Here is a 19,079-nt window from a genome sequence, read left to right on the forward strand (position 1 = left end):
ACTGAGGATGTTTTATTCTGGGTCTGGCTCTCCCTGGTAGAATGTAGACTCAGGAAGGGAGCCTCTGTTGTGTTCACGGGTTCGTCACCAGGATCTAGAAAAGATCCTTAAATGCGGCACACCGTAAGTGCCAATAATATCTGTCAGTTGAATGGCTAGTTCTTAAATAGCATTTTGTTTAGGGCTTCCCTGGTGGCACAGTGGTTGAGAGTCTGCCTGCTGATGCAGGGGACGCGGGTTCGTGCCCCGGTCCGGGAAGCTCCCACATGGCGCGGAGCGGCTGGGCCCGTGAGCCATGGCCACTGAGCCTGCGCGTCCGGAGCCTGTGCTCCGCAACGGGAGAGGCCACAGCAGTGAGAGGCCCAAGTACCGCAAAAAAAAAAAAAAAAAAAAGCATTTTGTTTGAGATTAAGAATGCGGCACATACAAGCGTCTTACTTTGGTTTTATTTACTGGATACTTACAGAGCATGTACTATGTGCTGGGCATATGTTATAGATATACAATAATCTATATGGTTCGTTAGTTTGATATTATTTGAATTTTTAGTCACGTGTATGGGCTCATATATAATTAAATTAGCTAATACAATATCTCTTAATACATGTATGGATTATCTATCACTTTATTTCTTTATCTACTTGAATATCGTTAATAGCTTTTACATAAGATAATTACTTTTAGTAATGATCAATATTATAGCAGTTTTCCCTTTAGCATTATATATTATAAATGTATATGTATATGTACATTTTCATCTCGTACGATAGGATTTCAACACACAAAGCACATGAGGAGATACGCATCTATAATACTGGCAGTGAATATTCAGATGTTACAGAACATCCAAAGGGAGCCTTGTTTGTATTGGACTGGATCCCGTTGGTCAGACATGATGGCCGCCTATATGACGATGATGGCATTGATCTGGCAGAAAAAAGCTACACTTGTGTGCACGGCTACAAAATCTAAATCTAAAAAGCGCTCCTTCTAGAGCTGTAATGTCAGGTCCTGGATGTATGTCATAAACCACAGAAAGAACAGGTTGCTGGAGATGGCCGTTGTCAATAACATTTATATCAATTCAACAGGTGACTGAAATGGTCGCCCTATTTCGAATGGCTGGTTGCTGTACATTTATTTGTAGTGTGTGTGTTTTCATCCATCTCTGACTCCCTTAGAAATCTTGTAGAATATTTATTTACATCTCGGTGGCCTTACCGCCCACTTAGTGCTTAAGAAAAAAAAAAAAAAGGTCAAATGAAAATTTGTCTGTGGCTCTCCACCCTAGGACATTCTATTTAGAGGTGCCCACATGAGATGCCTTCATCTTGCCAGCATCTGTTTGGTCACTGTGTTTATCATGCAGTTACTCTGAGGAAGTGAGTCTTGTGCAGACCTCTCCTGTAGCCCGGGATGCCTTTCCTCACGCCAGCCTTGGCAAGTCTGGCATCCTTCTGGTCTCGGCACACGCCGTGAGTCTTCCCCTGTCCTCGAGCAGTGTCCACTGCTTCTCCTCTCCTGTTTGGTCCTCCTGGCTTTGTCTTTAGCACATCAGTCGTCCTCCTCTATCCTCGTTATCCTCATGCTGTCCTCCCGACTAGACGGGGAGCTCCCCGGCCAGACAGCAGAGGTTTTTACATCCCCTGACTAAAATTAGAGATAATTAAGAATCTCTATTAGTAATTAATGGATAATTCATTAACTTTGCCAGTTCACTCAGAAGTTGCTGAGTTACAGAAAAACTGACCTCCCAATATACAGGATACAATTTCTTCTAAGTGGAAGTACCATTGAAAATAAATTTGATTAGTGAAGGTAACTAGCTGCAAAGCAGATTACTCCTTTTCAGATACTAAGCAACTCAAGAGCTAAGCTGGTCATGAGAACAGTTTATTTGGTAAGAAGCAAAGGCTAAGATCATTGAAAATCGAAAATCTAAATCTAAGGTCATTGACTATCTTATACATTTTTGGAGGGAGCTATGTAAGCTTTACATAGCTGGGAAGGGTAAGACTGACAGTCATTTCTGTGATTTATTACTGTTACTTATACTTCTTTTACTTTTTATCCCTTTTAATTTTCAGTACTTCCAAGTTGAAGAATTCCTCAGGTTATAAAGGTAGCCTGTCTGTGAAGTCAGAATTCCACAGTCGTGTTTATCACTTAAAATGACTCCAGGGCTTCCCTGGTGGCACGGTGGTTGAGAGTCCGCCTGCCGATGCAGGGGACACGGGTTCGTGCCCCGGTCTGGGAAGATCCCACATGCCGTGGAGCCTCTGGGCCCGTGAGCCATGGCCACTGGGCCTGTGCGTCCGTCCGGAGCCTGTGCTCCGCAACGGGAGGGGCCACAGCAGTGAGAGGCCCGCGTACCGCAAAACAAACAAATAAACAAACAAAAAACAAATGACTCCAGTCTCATCTGCAGTGCTGGGTTCCTATAAGTTCTCCTGTGGGAGAATTGAGGTTGAGGGATTTTCCACATATGGGGAAACCCTGGGAGTGAGCAGATAGGCCTGCTAAAGCCCATCTTGTGCATTTATATTCACAATAATTAAGCAACAAAGATAACACAATAAACAAATAATAGGTGGCTGGCATTTTGCACATCATAAATTAATCACAACGGGCATTGTGGGATTAATTTTCGTTTTTGCTTTTCTTACTTAGTAGAGGCTGGTCTTATCTCTTTCCTCCACACTTCAGTGAGAAGCTTACATATTATTTTGTTATTGCAAATGTTAAACATACTAAGAGAGAGTTGTTTCGTTTTTCCCTTTCTGTCCAGTCACCTAAATAAATGATGAGTGATCCCTGCCTTTCTGATGTTTGCATCGATCATGCAATGCACGATGTTCTTTACCTTGGAGCTTTGGGTGGTCCCAAGTAAAGAGAATAATGGGAATGGCTGTGAGGATAAGTACACTTTATTTGAATTTCCGTATGGAGGAATACGTATTTCCCCAGTTCCCTCGCTTGTAACATCAATTCTTCTTCGGCATTACTGATGCACACCCCCTGCCCCCTGCCTACAACCCCACCCGTAATTAATCCTGGACAGTTCCAATGCCCAGATTGACTTTCTCTTTCTCTGTCTATCAGGGCAAAAGCCCTCTCTCCTTCTGACACATCCCCCTCTTTGTTTCTCTTCTAAAGCCTCAGCTGCTTCTTTTTCAAATAATAACAGAAATAATTAGCAATTCTCCAATATCAAAACAGAGATTCCCATGGTTGAGTTACATTTCACAAAAGAAAATCTGTATAGTCTCTGGAAAGTGAGCCTTTCAGGAGGGGACAATCCAGGCAGGATGAGTAAACACATTTGCATATTTTTATTAAAAAGCTTAAATATCAATTACTTTATTCCTCAAGTGTTTACTATATTATAGAACCAATATTTTACTATTTTGCTATATTTATATTTTTACTATTTACTATTTTACTAAGTGTATAAACGTAGCATAGTAAAAAAAAAAAATTACACCTTGTAAATCAATCCTACTATTTTTTCAATGTTAGTCATTTGAAGTACAAATAACATTTATTGATCATTTTTTTCCTAAAGATTTTATTTATTTAGACATTAAATAACCAAGCCAATTAGTTATATATGACAGCACGTTTTATCTCCAGCTAATACATGGTGATTTTTTAAAATTCCAGTACCATTATTTTGGTGGCATCTGAAATTACATTGAAGTCTTTTTGTTTTAATGTTTTTCTACTAACATTTTATATCCATTACAATTCTTGAGATTATTAAACATGAACTGATTTTGACCTTTAGTTTTAGGAAATAATTTATATAAACATTTTATATAATATATTAACGTTTTCTCTTCACAAAGCTGATATGATGTGATTTTGGAATGTTTAATGAGCTTAAAATATGTATTAGATCAATTAATAGGTAGTACTGTAAAACTTGTAGGTATAAAGAGGGATTTTTTTTCTTTTCTTTTTTTTTTTTTTTTTTTGTTGGTACGCGGTCCTCTCACTGCTGTGGCCTCTCCCGTTGCGGAGCGCAGGCTCAGTGGCCATGGCTCACGGGCCCAGCCGCTCCACGGCATGTGGGATCTTCCCAGACCGGGGCACGAACCCGTGTCCCCTGCATCGGCAGGCGGACTCTCAGCCACTGCATCACCAGGGAAGCCCGGGATTTTTTTTTTAGCTTAGGAAAAGTTATTGGAGAAGACTATTGAAATCTCTCAAGATACCAGCAATGGTATTATGGAAATTGATTAACATGTATTCATTTGAGTGAAATAATCTTGTTTTCCAAGCTAATTTTATTCAGCTCTCGAATAAGAAAACTGCAGAGTTTTAACTAGTTGAATATATAGGAGATATTCTTTTCTTGAACTGCTTTTAAGTAGGTGGGCCATGTTTTTGTTATCTAATAATATACGAACGAAAAAGCAGTTCTGAATGAAAACTTTTCATTCCTCTTAATACGTCTATGGATTTAAAGGAGAAATCATGGAGCTCAGGGTACAAATGCACATACATTCTATACATTACAATGTATTTAAACACATCCTTTCTAAATAGTTGTTGCTGCAGATAAACAGATGTTGATGGACCTTCTATTTTCATTATTATATGTCCAGATAAAGAGAGTTGTCATCTTAAATGACGCCTTACAAAACTCCCAAACATTTACTATGCAAACACAAGAATTAACATTTACTAAACTTAGTCGTGTAAGGCACAATTGTCGGGTCTGTTCATTACATAATTAATCAGAGAAGTTTCCTAATCTGCGTTTTATGGTCTGGAAGGAAAATCAGTTACATACATCCAAAATCACAGCATTCTAGGAAGAGTGATGAATTTTATAGGCCTTATAATTGTCAGCATTTTAGATGATTGCATTCACCAGGGCATAGACTAAACTCTCATAACAAAAAGACTCCAAAATACAGCAGCTGAGGCTGGGAAGAAGTTTACTTCTCTCTCTAATGCAACAGTGTAGGGGTGGGAAGGAAGTCCAGCTTGGGCAGGTGACTCCATTCCATATGTTATTTACTCAGGCAGTCATTCCTTAAATTCCTGTCCTTATCTATGCGGTTGTAGGCAGATCAGCCCACCAACCCCTCTCCAGTGTTCCAGTGGAGAGAAGAGAGAGCAAAGGGTAGGCAGCTCCCTTGCGAGGAATCTGCACGTGGCACCCTTCACTCCCCATCACATCTTCCTGCTCTGGATTTCATCATCTGTCCCTGCCTATTTTCAGGAGAGATGAGGACACATGATCCTCTCTGTGTGGCCATATGTTCAGCTGTCTTTGTCAGTTCAGGCTGGTATAACAAAGTAGTATAGACTGGGTGACTTGTCCACAACAGGAATTTATTTCTCTGAGTTCTGGAGGCTGGAAGTTTGAGACCAGGGGCCAGCGGGGTCCAGCTCTGGTGAAGGCTGTCTTCCAGACTGCAGCCTACTGACTTCTAACTCTGTCTTCACATGGAGGAAGAGGGTGAGGCTCTCTGGGGTCCCTTTTATCAGGACACCAATCCCATTCATGAGGGCTTCACCCTCGTGATCTAATCACCCCACGAAGGCTCCACCTCCAATTGCCATAACCTTAGGGGTTTGTATCCCAACCTCTGAGTTGTAGGGGGACACAAACATTCAGTTCATAACATTAGTTAAAACTTGGCGGTGGTAGGGGGAGGTCCGTTCTAAGAAAAGAGGGGAGCTTAGCTATGGAGAGACCACTACCAGTCTGCCACAGTGACATGTCCATACGCAGATATAGGACTGAAATTCAGCTCTGCGGTGATCTTCACGGGAAATTCCACGCGGGGTAAGGGGAGCCTCCGACCCCAAATGGAGAGTTGCAGCCACTCTGGTGAAAAAAACCATCTCTCAAGCCTCTTTGTAAGATTCTTAACATATTTGTAATGTAAATAACAGAAAGTTAGCAAGTATGTGTTGAATAAATAAGTCTTCTGATCTATAAATTATCCTCTATCATAATTATAGTAACTAATTTCAAGCCTCATCAATAATTCACCCAACTTTTAGTAAAAGTTATTGATCATTCTAATAAAAATTAGAGACTTCCAACCTTCTGGTTCCCCATCTAACATAAGGTCCCAAATATTAATCATGTCCAAGTGAAAATCTAGAAGCCCTTGCACATCCCTTATGCTATACATGACAAGTTATCTGAATGTAATTTGTTCTTATATAATGTGGTGAGCAAAATATGGACCATATTGATATTAGAGATCCACCTGGTTATGGGATGCTGCCTGTCAGAATTGATTGCCTACGCGCCATTCTCTTTATATTCAGAGAGTGCCTTTAATTCTGCTCCAGCATCTTCAACCTTGCAGCTTCGTTTAGCTAACTTACGCTATGGGGCTCGCTCAGCCCTCTGGTGTCAGGCCAAAATTTAAAGAAACTGCCTAGTCTGACTTGACTTTGTCATATATTTTCTTGACTCTTCAAAACCTAGATGAATTTATGTGCACAGATCCACCAAGTTTGGCATTGTTCCCACAAGACATTGTCCACAGGAGGTCTGCTCACAGCACAGATTCCCAGTGAGATCCTTTTGCCCTTTTTTCTGTCTTTTTTTTTCGCTGGTTCTCTCTTTTAAAAAGGCTGCTGTAACTCAGGGCACTACACTTCAAAACAAATAAAGAGCAGGCTTCTAGCATCTTACAGGAGTGAGTGTTGTAGGTCTCTGTATGTTAGCTTAGGTCACATGACTCCTGCAATGTCCAGGGCGTTCCTTTCCTGTCCAGAGCACATGAGTCCTCATTGATGTGAATGGAGATTCATTCAGGCGTTGTGTAAAGGCAGGCTTGTATTGCGTTGGCCAAAAAGTTCATTCGGCTAGCGAATATGTTGTTCAGTGAAGTTCGTGAAAATGAAAAATGTCTTTTATTTTTACTTAAAACCAAACGAACTTTTTGGCCAACCCAGTATTTATTCCTGGAGTGTTTGAAATTCTCTTCGAGATGCAGGATCTTTCCTAAGATGTTAAGAATTGTCATCTTCAGATAAAGATTCTGATTAAGATAGATTCCACTTCTTGGGAATTCAGAATTTCCCACCCAACCAGTGTGTGCATTCATTCACTCATTCAGTGATTCATTCATTCATTCCATACAGCGTGTATGAAGTCTCCACTATATATTAAGTGCTGTTGCAGGTGTTGTGGCTACAAACGTGAATCAGAGAACTAGTAAGCCTTCTCTCCTTCAACTCAATTCTGGGGTGGAATAGATACCAGTAAGCAAATGAAATCATTTAAATAGATACCAGTAAGCAAATGAAATCATTTAAAATTGTTGTAGTGATGGGAAGAAACTAAAACATGACACAATAGAAAATACTAAGAGGCAAGAAGAGAGTTCTTTTAGGTCAGCTGAACGAGAGAGCTTTGAAAAATGGTGGTGATCAAGCTGAGACTGAAGGATAAGAAAAATCGCGTAAAGGTCTGGGGAGGGGGGGAAGGGGCAGTAATCTGAGCAGAGGTCATAAAGCTTGTGCGGGCTCAGGGGAGGGAGGGTGTGTGCATCCTCTTCAAGGACCTTGGGGAAGACCTGTGCGGCTGAAGCACAACGAGAGGTTTAGGAGTTACGGTCAGAGAAGTAGCGAGGGGCTGGGCCACATGGGTGCTGCAGCACCTACTAAGGGGTCTGGGTTTTATTCTGACTTCAGTAGGAAGGCTCTCAGTAGGGGCGGGCCTGACCTGACTGTGTTGTAAAAAGGTCCCTTTCCATGGTGCCGGAAATGGATGGAAAAATGCACAGGAGAAGGGGATAGCCAGAGGGATATTGAAGAGGGGTGTGTGTGTGTGTGTGTGTGTGTGTGTGTGTGTGTGTGTGTGTGTGAGAGAGAGAGAGAGAGAGAGAGATAGTACATGACAAAGAAGCATGCTTTAACCTTTTCCAAGAGACTTTCTTTTTAATAAAGCTTGAGCTCTTTATATGAATTCAATCATGGAAAAAGCTTTTAAGTTCAAATGAATATGAAAATCATAAATTAGTAATATACCAATGCCTGGTAAACTGAAACTGCTTATGTCCATAGCTTTAATTTAAGACTATTTTTAGAAGGTAGGTGCAGGCTCTCATAGAAGAAAAAGTCAATCAGGTTAGACTGAGTGACAGCCAAGAATTTATTAATTGGAAATAATAGATAAAGCCATATGACTTTTAGAAATCGTTAAACTCCTTTCATTATTTTCTGTACAAATGTATGTTAAAATTAAAAGAAGTGCTTTTAATCGCTAAACCTATGCTATGTATCTAAATGAAATTATAGAACCATTATTTTAAATTATATCTACTTCCGTGTACAGGGATCTAATGTATGGACTTGATTTGAATTACTCAGACGTATATTTTTCTATGCACTTCGTAAGACACACGTGTGGGTGTGTTGTGTACATGTACATGAATATAGGCATAAATATCCTAATGTTAGGGAAAAAACGGGCTTCCCTGGTGGCGCAGTGGTTGAGCGGCTGCGTGCCGATGCAGGGGACACGGGTTCGTGCCCCGGTCTGGGAAGATCCCACATGCCGCGGAGCGGCTAGGCCCGTGAGCCATGGCCGCTGAGCCTGCGTGTCCGGAGCCTGTGCTCCTCAACGGGAGAGGCCACCACAGTGAGAGGCCCGCGTACCGCAAATAAATAAATAAATAAATAAAAACCAATCAAGCAGTGCCAAGAGCCTGAAAGAAACAGTGCGTGGTCAGGATGTGGAAACACCATCTCTTGTAATGGCTGAAAATTACCTCTGTGGGTAATTTAATCTTTGTATTTTATAGGTCACTTGTGTTCTCATGTTTTGTCTTTGAATCTTATAGTTATTGCTTTGAGTACTGTGTTGTCTCTTTAAAATTATTTCTGCTATAACTCTCTTCCTAAAAGTAATTTGCTCTTTTCCTAAGTTACCACTAATAGCATGAATATTCTTGAGTTTGTTTCATTCTAAAAAATCTGCCCCCTGTTGGAGGCATGACTGCACCCGTGTCCTGGGGGCCCTGGCTCTGCTTGGGCCCGGCTCTCCTCCCCTCGTGTTCAGCTCGGCATTTGGACTCCAGCATCAGGAGCCTGTCAGATGGCTCCAAGCTAGTGATCTCCACCTGCTGCTAGTGCTTTCCATTCATTGGCACTAAGGGAGCACTATTTTAAATTATATTGTTCTTGAAACCTTCGATCTGCTCATATCATGCACAGCTGATAAGCTTTTTGTCTGCCTACCCCTGCAACGATGCTCTTCCTTTAGAATAGTTGGAAAAAATAAGAGTCTTCATCTTCCTTCTTGCTCGTGAGATCCTTAGTGCCAAGCTGCTCGCCCACTGTCCCCCCAGCCTCCCAAACCCGGCACCCCACACCTTCTGGCCCTGACCCACCTCTCCAGGGGCCCACTGGCGCCAGTTATTAACGGGCTTTTCCAGTGATAAACCCCTCCTCTGCCTTTTGTCCCGTTCCTCATTCTTGGGGCGCTGAGGGTGCAGACCCCTCTTCTGTAACTGCTTCGTGCTGATTTCAGTGTCCTCATACCCTGGGGAAGGGGCAGAACCTCTCCCCAGCAGCCTCCAAGTGAGTTTGATTGTCCCCAGGGCTCCTCATTGCAATGAAAGGTTTAACTCTGTTTGTTTGTTTGTATTTTTTACTTCCCTGTGGGATCTGAAACTAGTCCTATTTAATATGTAGTTCATGGAGGTGTTTGTTTTTTTTTTAATTTCCTGGAATATACTTAAACCTTCAGGTTTACAAGAAAAGCTGTTACCAGAAAGCTTTGCATTCAGGGTACCATGTGGCAATAACAGAGAAGGTGAGAAGGTAGTGGACAAGAAAGGGTGTGGCCTTTCTAGCGATGCCACTGGGCCCCTGGAGAGGTGGGTCAGGGCCAGAAGGTGTGGGGTGCCGGAGTTTGGCAGCTGGAAACACTTGCTTAAGACCATCTCCGGGAATTGATCCTGGCCAGAGGGAGCTGCTGCGTCTAAGGTGACACCTGTCAGTGTGTGTGTTTGCGGGGGGAGCCTCAGCTCATAACTGGGTAGTCTGCTGGAAGGGCAATGGCCTCACCCCAAGTTGAGACAATCCGGAAACCAACCCAAACCCAGATCTCCCTGGAGGATGGTCTGAGGCTTTGTCATGGCTTTGTCATGCCCTGCAGCTCAGTACCTTTCTCTGCCCAGCCCTGCTGCCTCTCCTCCCCCAGCCCCACCAGGTAAAGCGCGCGTGCACCCAATCCCCGTGTCAAGGGTCGGCGTCCCAGGGAACCAGGCTGTAGCTCTGCGATTGAGGCCTAGATGAAGGGAGGCTTCTTGTTGCTCAAACCTGTAGCATCACCTGGAGAATGAAGTTTCCTGATCCCTCCCTCTGGAGGGGTCGCCGCCCTCAGGGACATGACTGCAGGTGAATCAAGCTGAGCCCCTTTTATGGTTAAGAATCAACATAGGCTTGCTATGTCCACTCTTTTAACATTGTGAGATAACCCTCTTTATCCTTGGTTATATTATTTTGCATTAAAACTGTGTAATGGGGCTTCCCTGGTGGCGCAGTGGTTGAGAGTCCGCCTGCCGATGCAGGGGACACGGGTTTGTGCCCCGGTCCGGGAAGAGCCCACATGCCGCGGAGCGGCTGGGCCCGTGAGCCATGGCCGCTGAGCCTGCGCGTCCGGAGCCTGTGCTCCGCAACGGGAGAGGCCACAGCAGTGAGAGGCCCGTGTACCGCAAAAAAAAAAAAAAAACTGTGATGCTAACATAGCAACTTAAGTGTTCTTTTGATTAATGTTAGTATTCTTTTGATTAATATTTCTCATTTTACTTTTGTTGCTTTGTGTCTTTAAAGGACGTTTCTTGGCACCAGTGTATCACTGCCTTTTTAAAATCCAATCTAATAATCTCTGCCTTTCCCCCCCCCAACGTGTCTAGTTAACCTGTTTGATCTTTACCTTCTTCAAGACATAGAATACAATTATTATAACCATTTTAATGCTGTTGTCTACTAATTCAGCCATCGGTGTCCTTTCTGGCTCATTTTTTATTCTTCTTTTTCCTCATTATGGATTTTTATCGTCTTGCCTGTTGGCATGCTTGATTGGGTACCAGATATCGTGACTCTTAATTTGGAGGGTGTTGGATATTTTTGTATTCCCCAAAAGATTTCTGGATGTAGTTAAAGTTCTTGGAGCAGTTTGATCCTTACAGGTACTGCTTTTTCAGGCTGCATGAGGAGTGAGTCAAGTTAGGAACCTCGGGTGAAAGTGTAAGTGGGCGTTCACTCCCGGGTTGTGCCAGGGATGATCCTATAGTCGAATAACCCAGGTAGTGAGAGCCCCTCAGATTCTCCATGCAAGGCCCCTCACTAGCCTCACCCTACTCTGATCCTGTTGCTTGTAAGATTTCTGACACGTGACGCAGGCAGCATTCACTCTAGAGTGTGTTTTCCCCACTGCTGAGCTTAGAGCCTTCTCAGTACACTAACTTGTGTCCAGTGAAATGATGGAGGTTTTTGTTCTCACTGTTGGGAAAGGTATTCTTCTCAGCCCTGCAAGCATCCTGGGTGCTTTTGCTTCTAATCCCTCCGTAATTCTTTCACTAGCCTTGGGTCGTTTCTTTCCACACATGCATTAGTAAGAACTCACCCCATATTCAAGAGGGGCCCTCTGTAGGTCTCTGGACCTCTCTTCCTCCTGTGAAATTTAGCTTCTCTGACACCCCGGGGCTCTCATCTCTGTCTCAACTCAGGGAGACTGTCAGACTCAACCTGGGTTTCTACTCCCTGCACCTTTGGTCCCTAACTCTCTCCAAGAAATAAGCTGGAGAAATTTTAGGGATTCTCATTTAATTTCCATCTCTCAAGGGTCGTGTTCCAACACTGACTGATGTCCAATGCTTTGAGAGCCATTTAAAAAAAATAAATTTTGATTTTTTTTAAACTTCATTAAAGCAGGAAGGTAAATCCAATACCTGATACTCTAACTTAGCCCATAGAAGAAGTGTTATAGTGAGATTTTTAAAAATTTGAATTAATAAATGAACTGTGACTCAAAGTTTAGAATTGTTTTCTAGAATCAATTTAATTTTGTTAACCATCCCTAGTGGTATTTAATGTAACATTTAACCTTCCGAATGGGTCTTACTGTCCTTGTTATATGGATATCATGGATTAGAGCGTAAACAGAAGCATTATTTAGCATGGGGTACAGGTCATTTTGATCAGTTTCTGAGTGGTTGCTGGCTTCTTTGCTCTCATTAATCTGATATCTCCCAGGGCTTGTGGTCCTGTTTGTTTCAATGTCCTTTTCAATTTTTAGAAATACTCTTAAGTCATCATTATATAAATATTGAGCAACTTGTAATCAACTGAACATGCATTTATTTGGTGTAAAGTTCACTTTTGAGAAGAAGAAAGATGGTCATAAAAAATTGTATATCTGGGCTTCCCTGGCGCAGTGGTTGAGAGTCTGCCTGCCGATGCAGGGGACACGGGTTCATGCCCCGGTCCGGGAAGATCCCACGTGCCACGGAGCGGCTGGGCCCGTGAGCCATGGCCGCTGAGCCTGCGCGTCCAGAGCCTGTGCTCCGCGATGGGAGAGGCCACAATAGTGAGAGGCCCGCGTACCACAAAAAAAAAAAAAATTGTGTATCTGCTTATAAGTCATTAATGAAAGCATTGGGGATCTACCTTGTGGCGGAAGTATAGGTACATTTACCTGAGAAAATTAACGTACACGCAATTTTCTCTTCAGCAATTCAGTGATAATTGCAAAGTTCACCCGCTGTTGTTTCTTGTTGCTGTGCTCCTTTTTGTATGTCAGTCACTTACGCTTAATTTTCAACCGTAGATTTTACCAGGCATCCATTCTTCCATGATTGCTTCTCAGCTGGACTCCTAGGCTCTGTTTGGTCTTGATCTTAACTTTTTGGCCATTTTTCTATTTTGTTTAATCATTATTCCCTCCTCCCCCATTAACTTTGGGTATTCCAGAAGATTTACATCTGGGGTCCCACTTACTTTTCTTTTTTCTTCCCTCCATTGTTACTCTGTAAATCAGGAGACTCAGGAACTTTTCTGGTGGTCACCTATTTTCTTGTAACTCTAGGGTACACCATGGAGACGGTGAACAGGCTTAAAAACAAAGAGCATACTCACGTTCACAACTGAACCTACTAGTCTGCATCTGTGGCCATCATGGCCATATTCACACATCCTATTTTCCTGGGTCACCATCATAAACTCTTCCTCTTGTTGCTGTTTCTTCCTCAGTAGTTAACTCTTGATTTGCCATTTAGTTCCTTGATCATAGATTTACCGTCATTTATATCTGCGTTGTTTGGGGTAGTAAAGGTTCAGCTGCTCATAGATCCAGGTTAGTGATGTGAAAACAGTGTCTCCCTTACACTTCAAGATATAAACCAATGAAAGGTCAACCAGAAAAATTAAAGTGTAAGACCAATAAGCTCATTCCAGGGGTCACCTGGCCATACATGCTTTATGCTCCCCAAAACTCAGTTCACACAGTCAAAATCATTTTCCAATGGGCATTTTTGTGTTCTCACTTCTTATAAGATTATAATGTCTTACAACTGCCATTCAAAATCTTTTGCAAATCCAGCCTCTAAGATTTCAAGTCCCTCTGCCAACTTGTCATTTTCTTGTGTTAACTTTGTTACGCCGTCCCTCCTGACTCCTTTCTCCCATTCTGAAAATTTACCTGAGAGCTTTAAACTTATTTTTAAAAAACCATGTAATAATTTTGCCTTCAGTTTTACCTGAGGAAACATCGTAACTCTCCCAAATCCTTATATTCCTTTTATTATATCAAACAAAGCTCTATTGAGAACATGACAGATTTATGGCATTTTATTATCTTTATTTCTTTTGATGTTGACAACAGTTTCATAAGAAAGTTTATTGTAGTGCTGAAGGGCAGAAATGCTGGATCCACCATGTGCAAATCCTGTCACCAATACTTGCCGGCTGTGTGGCCATGAGAAAGTTGCTTAACCTCTCTGTGCCACAGTTTCTTCCTCTCTAAAAGGGGGATAATAATGGCACTGACTTCATATATACTGTTAACATATATAAACCACTTGAAACAGTGTTTGGCTAATAGCACCTGCTATATAAGTGTTATTAATTATTATTATATTAGAGCAGGAATAATGAAGTTGAATGAATATGGCTAAAAACTGGAATGTCTTTCTCCTTTGCTTCCCTTTTTAATGACAATGGTCTTATTTTAATGACTATGTTCTTATTTTAATGACAATATAGACTCTAGCAGACTCTTTCTAGTTTTATTGCTTCTAAAATTGGTATATATCGGAACCGCTGCATACTTTCACATTTGTGTGATTTCCGTAAAGTCCACATGGTGCTTTAGAACTGGGAAAATAAATTTGAAATTGCTAATATATATTGAGCACTTATTCTCTTCCATGTTCCCTGCTAACTGTTGAATCTGCGTTACCTCATACATGTGTCACAGCACACCCTGTTGCTAGGTTTTACTTTTAATTCCCCTTGTCAAGACATAGAGACTGAAATTTAAGTAATTTGTCCAACATTATACGGTCTGTTTCTGGAGGAGAAACACAAGTCTGTCTGATCCTGATCCACATAACCCACTGTGCCGGGCACTTTTCTGTAGCCACTTGTCACTCCTGCATCCTTCATTTAAAAATGATCTTTCTCTTTTTTGTTTGTTCTTTTTTTTTTGCGGTACGCCGGCCTCTCACTGTTGCGGCGTCTCCCGTTGTGGAGCACAGGCTCCGGACGCGCAGGCTCAGCGGCCATGGCTCATGGGCCCAGCCGCTCCGCGGCATGTGGAATCTTCCCGGACCGGGGCACGAACCCGTGTCGCCTGCATCGGCAGGCGGACCCTCAACCACTGCGCCACCAGGGAAGCCCAATCTTTCTGTTTTAATTTGGCCAAACCTTACCACTTCCCACCTTGAAGTATACTTAAAACTCCTTATACTTAAAACACTTCCTCTTTGAGTTCTTCTCATCCAGATCCTGTAACTTTTCAGGCATCTACACAGCATATCTCCCGAAATGTTGTTCTTCACGTGGAGAAAGAGACTTTGGAAGTGGATGGCATTAAATTTCTCCCCCGCCCCTAAGAAATCCTCCTTGCACTTGTCACGTAACTGCTGTCTCTGCATCTTCTTGTCCCACCAAACGGCCACGATTCAGAGAGTCAGGACAGAGAATAAATGTCAGGTTTCAAGATTTGAAAATCTAGCTTTCAAAGCATTCCGGAAGATGAGTACAGTGGATTGTTCTAATCCTTCCCAAAGGTTTCAGGAGGGAGCGGAGGGCAGTCTGTGGACAAACACATCACGCATCGGTTGGTTTTATTTCCAGGGGTGTATGTCAGGTGGGTGTTTGAGGTTTTATTTCCTTAAGCTGCAGTGAAACTCCTGGAAAGGCCAAGTGTAAACAAGTAGTCTGACATTCACCCTCCGGGGAACCAGTTTCCAAATGCACTTGCCTAATGAAATTTCATTAATTGTGTACATCCTGTTAAAAATGCTGCCCTTCCTCTGATGAATTTCAGACTTCTGTCCGCCAGCCTTTTGTCCCATTTCCTGATGAATATTAGTGACATATTTTATTTTAGTATCATGTTTCCACTTTTCTTCTGGAAAGGGATTTGACATGGTATCCATTTAATGACTGAAACAGTTGGGTCAGAGGTTTGATGTGATAGCCTAATTAAGTCATTGAATTGTGACCATTTGCGCTTGCCAAAGCAGAAGTGTTACAGAGGGATTTTCAGTGAGCCTAATTGGAATGACAGCCTAGGTTTCAAGTCCTGGGTGTACAAACTTGGCTTCGTGGGGTCTGATGGGTGGAAACCTGCCGTGAGAGGAAAGCAGTGCGCCCAGAGCTCCTTTCAACATTCTTTCACATCCACAAGTGTCTGCACTGGGCGCCTGATTCCCATCACCCTAATAGGAATTTCTTGAAGCATCTATGAGGAAGAGTGCACATTACTTCAAGGAAGGATTAAAGCAAACTAAATGTAGAGTCCAAGTCAATTCAATAAGTATTTACTAAATACTTAATGTGTCCTCATTGCTCTGGGAGACACCAAGAGACCGTCACCATCTTCGGGGAAACTGGTTGAAAAGTTGGTTCAAATAAAAATGGCAGAAGTGACAGTGAGGTTGAGTTTATTTTCAATTAGTCTTGTCCAGCCACTGGATTTTCATGTCTTGGCATTTTTTTTGTGCGTCTGAGTCATAAATCTTTGTGTAGACCTATAATCATTTTTGTCCATTTTTCACAATTTAAGATATTTTGAGGGCTTCCCTGGTGGCGCAGTGGTTGAGAGTCCGCCTGCCAATGCAGGGGACACGGGTTCATGCCCCGGTCCGGGAAGATCCCACATGCCGCGGAGCGGCTGGGCCCGTGAGCCATGGCTGCTGAGCCTGCGCGTCCGGAGCCTGTTCTCTGCAACGGGAGAGGCCACAACAGTGAGAGGCCCACATACCGAAAAAAAAAAAGATATTTTGATAATGTCTTAATGAAATGGCTGATGCCTTTGTAATATTATATGCGTGTTTGCATTTTCGTGTTTGTTTGCAACTAGAAGTAAATGTTTTAAATCATCCTCAGTTACTTCTATTATCTTGCTGACATTGTTCACATTAACATTATTTTCCTAAATTATAAGGTTGGTTGAAATCAAAATTTCCATTCTGGACAAGGAAGAAAAACACCAAAAGCATTCATATTCACATATTCCCCCCCCAACCCCATCTGTTGTTCTCTCTCTGTTGATGATAGAAATTCAGCGCATGTCTCACGTCTGTCTCTGATTATAAGGTCCCTAGCTCAGGCTAGCTGTTGGGCATCCCGGGTCATAAAATAAAGTGATTCTCCAAGATAGAATTGAAAGTTTTCTACCTTAGGAAATCATAGACAGTTAAATTCCAGACAGTTAAACATGTTTTTAAACAACATTTTAAAAACAGATGTATTGCCTTAGGGATGGTGAATGTGGAATGAAAAAGAGAATTTCTTTTTTATGAAAGACCCATAGATGATTATAGATTATACTGAATTATTTTCTATTATGTTATCAAACAGGTTTTTGTAGACTGTTTTCAGAAATTATTTTCTAAAAACTAAAACTGAGCAAGCTGTGACTGTATAGTGATTTCATAAACATGTCAGTAATATTAAACATCTAAATTGTAGTATTTGTTTTCTAAGTGTTTCTATATAGTTTAGTTCGTACGTATTTAATACGAAAATAAAATTAATCTTGGAAATCACTGAAATTCCCTCCCTGTTCACTGGGAAATGTCTATTTATCTCTCTGTTTACAAACAAAGAAAAAAAGAAAAAGTGCTCTGTATTACACATATATAACAAAATGTACCCCTATACCAATGCAAAAAATTGGATACAGAAATAGAATAATTTTGTTCATTTGGAAATACTTTTTTTTGGAAAATCATTTCTTTTTTAAATGGTAGGATCCTTGGTGTATTTGAATTCTACATAATAGCAGCTAACTTACTGATGATATGCTAAATTTAACCAGAAATAGGGAGACAGTAGCCGACAATCATCAACTTCGTCTATTCAACTTAATGGCGCCTCAGTTACGTTCAAAAGTACGTTCTGTGAGTGTGAAACGGCATCGTTTCCATTAGGTTTCAAGGCAGTTGAATTAGACAGAGAAGCCTGTCAATATGAAAAGTGAGGAGGTCAAGAAAGACCAGAATCAAGGCTATCTCACCGAAATGCAAGGGAGACAGTACTTGCCTTGTCAAAACTGATACTTAAAACTTTGTTGTGGGGCTTCCCTGGTGGCGCAGTGGTTGGGAGTCCGCCTGCCGATGCAGGGGACGCGGGTTCGTGCCCTGGTCCAGGAGGATCCCACATTGCCACGGAGCGGCTGGGCCCGTGAGCCATGGCCGCTGAGCCTGCGCATCCGGAGCCTGTGCTCCGCAACGGGAGAGGCCACAACAGTGAGAGGCCCGCGTACCACAAAAAAATAAATAAAAAATAAAAAAGCTTTGTTGTGAGTCAGACACTCCAAACGCATAGATCCTTACAGATGGCTTGGAATATAATAGTGGTACAGTTTTTGTAAAAGTCTGATAGATTAGCAAATGACAGCTTTAATTTCTTATTTAATTCAGTTGTTTATCCATCAAACATTGATTGAACACTTATTACTGGTGTGTATCAGGCAGTGCTGGTCCTGGAGGAATAAGGAAAAGTATGGCATGGATATTCATTCATGCTGTATTTCTGTTATTTTTTCAGATATCTATATTCTGCTGTATTATCTGATTTCTAACTATGTGGGACTGTAGAATCTCATAATTAAAAAAATAATCTAGATGTCCTTTAGAACACTGACTCTAAGCAGAACTGTATCTTCCCCTCTTAACAAAATCCACTTATGTATACTTTTTAAATATTTCTTTACAAAAGTACTAAATTACAGATTTTACAAAACACAAATCCATTTCTCTGTTTAATTTTTCGACAAAATTAAGAGAATTTTTGTCCTAGATTTGCTAACTTTAGTAGTTCAAAAGTGGTCCATGTCTTGTGATATAAATTGATCTCAGTCGAAAATCTTCCTTTAACTTCTATTTCTTTCTCCTCTTTTTTTCTCCCAATAGTTTTACCCAGCCACACATGTGGAAATCCTGGAGAAATACTGAAAGGAGTTCTCCACGGAACAAGATTCAACATAGGAGACAAGATCCGGTATAGCTGCCTCTCTGGCTACATCTTGGAAGGTCACGCCATTCTGACTTGCATCGTCAGCCCTGGGAATGGAGCATCATGGGACTTTCCAGCCCCGTTTTGCAGAGGTAGGTGCTGTACAGGGAGGGTGTGTGATGAGCTGACACCTGGACTCAGCAAATGGCTTTGGAATTGACATTGGAAAAGTTTCCACTTAAGGAAAGCAAGACACATCACGCTGGGTCTTCCCACGTCAGCTCATTCTGTTCCCTAAAGCAATATTGTACGTAACCTAAGAAACCATGACTGCACCCTGTGAAGTCAATAACAAATTTAGATATGTTCCTTAAACATCCAAATTTTTCTTCATCCTGTTT

The 19,079-nt window shown here is 41.8% G+C and overlaps 1 protein-coding gene across 1 annotated transcript in view; it reads left to right on the forward strand.

Moving 5' to 3' along the window:
• Positions 1-19,079, forward strand: part of CSMD1 (CUB and Sushi multiple domains 1) — a 1,488,158-nt gene that overhangs the window by 595,531 nt on the left and 873,548 nt on the right. Inside the window, exon 5 of the mRNA XM_027123007.1 lies at positions 18,636-18,830. Coding sequence (XP_026978808.1) covers positions 18,636-18,830 — 195 coding nt within the window. The remainder of the gene's footprint in view (positions 1-18,635; positions 18,831-19,079) is intronic.

This window comes from Aethalodelphis obliquidens, unplaced genomic scaffold (genome assembly GCF_003676395.1).
Source record: "Aethalodelphis obliquidens isolate GAN/ISIS:26980383/991018 unplaced genomic scaffold, ASM367639v1 scaffold25, whole genome shotgun sequence".
NCBI classification, from domain to species: domain Eukaryota; kingdom Metazoa; phylum Chordata; class Mammalia; order Artiodactyla; family Delphinidae; genus Aethalodelphis; species Aethalodelphis obliquidens.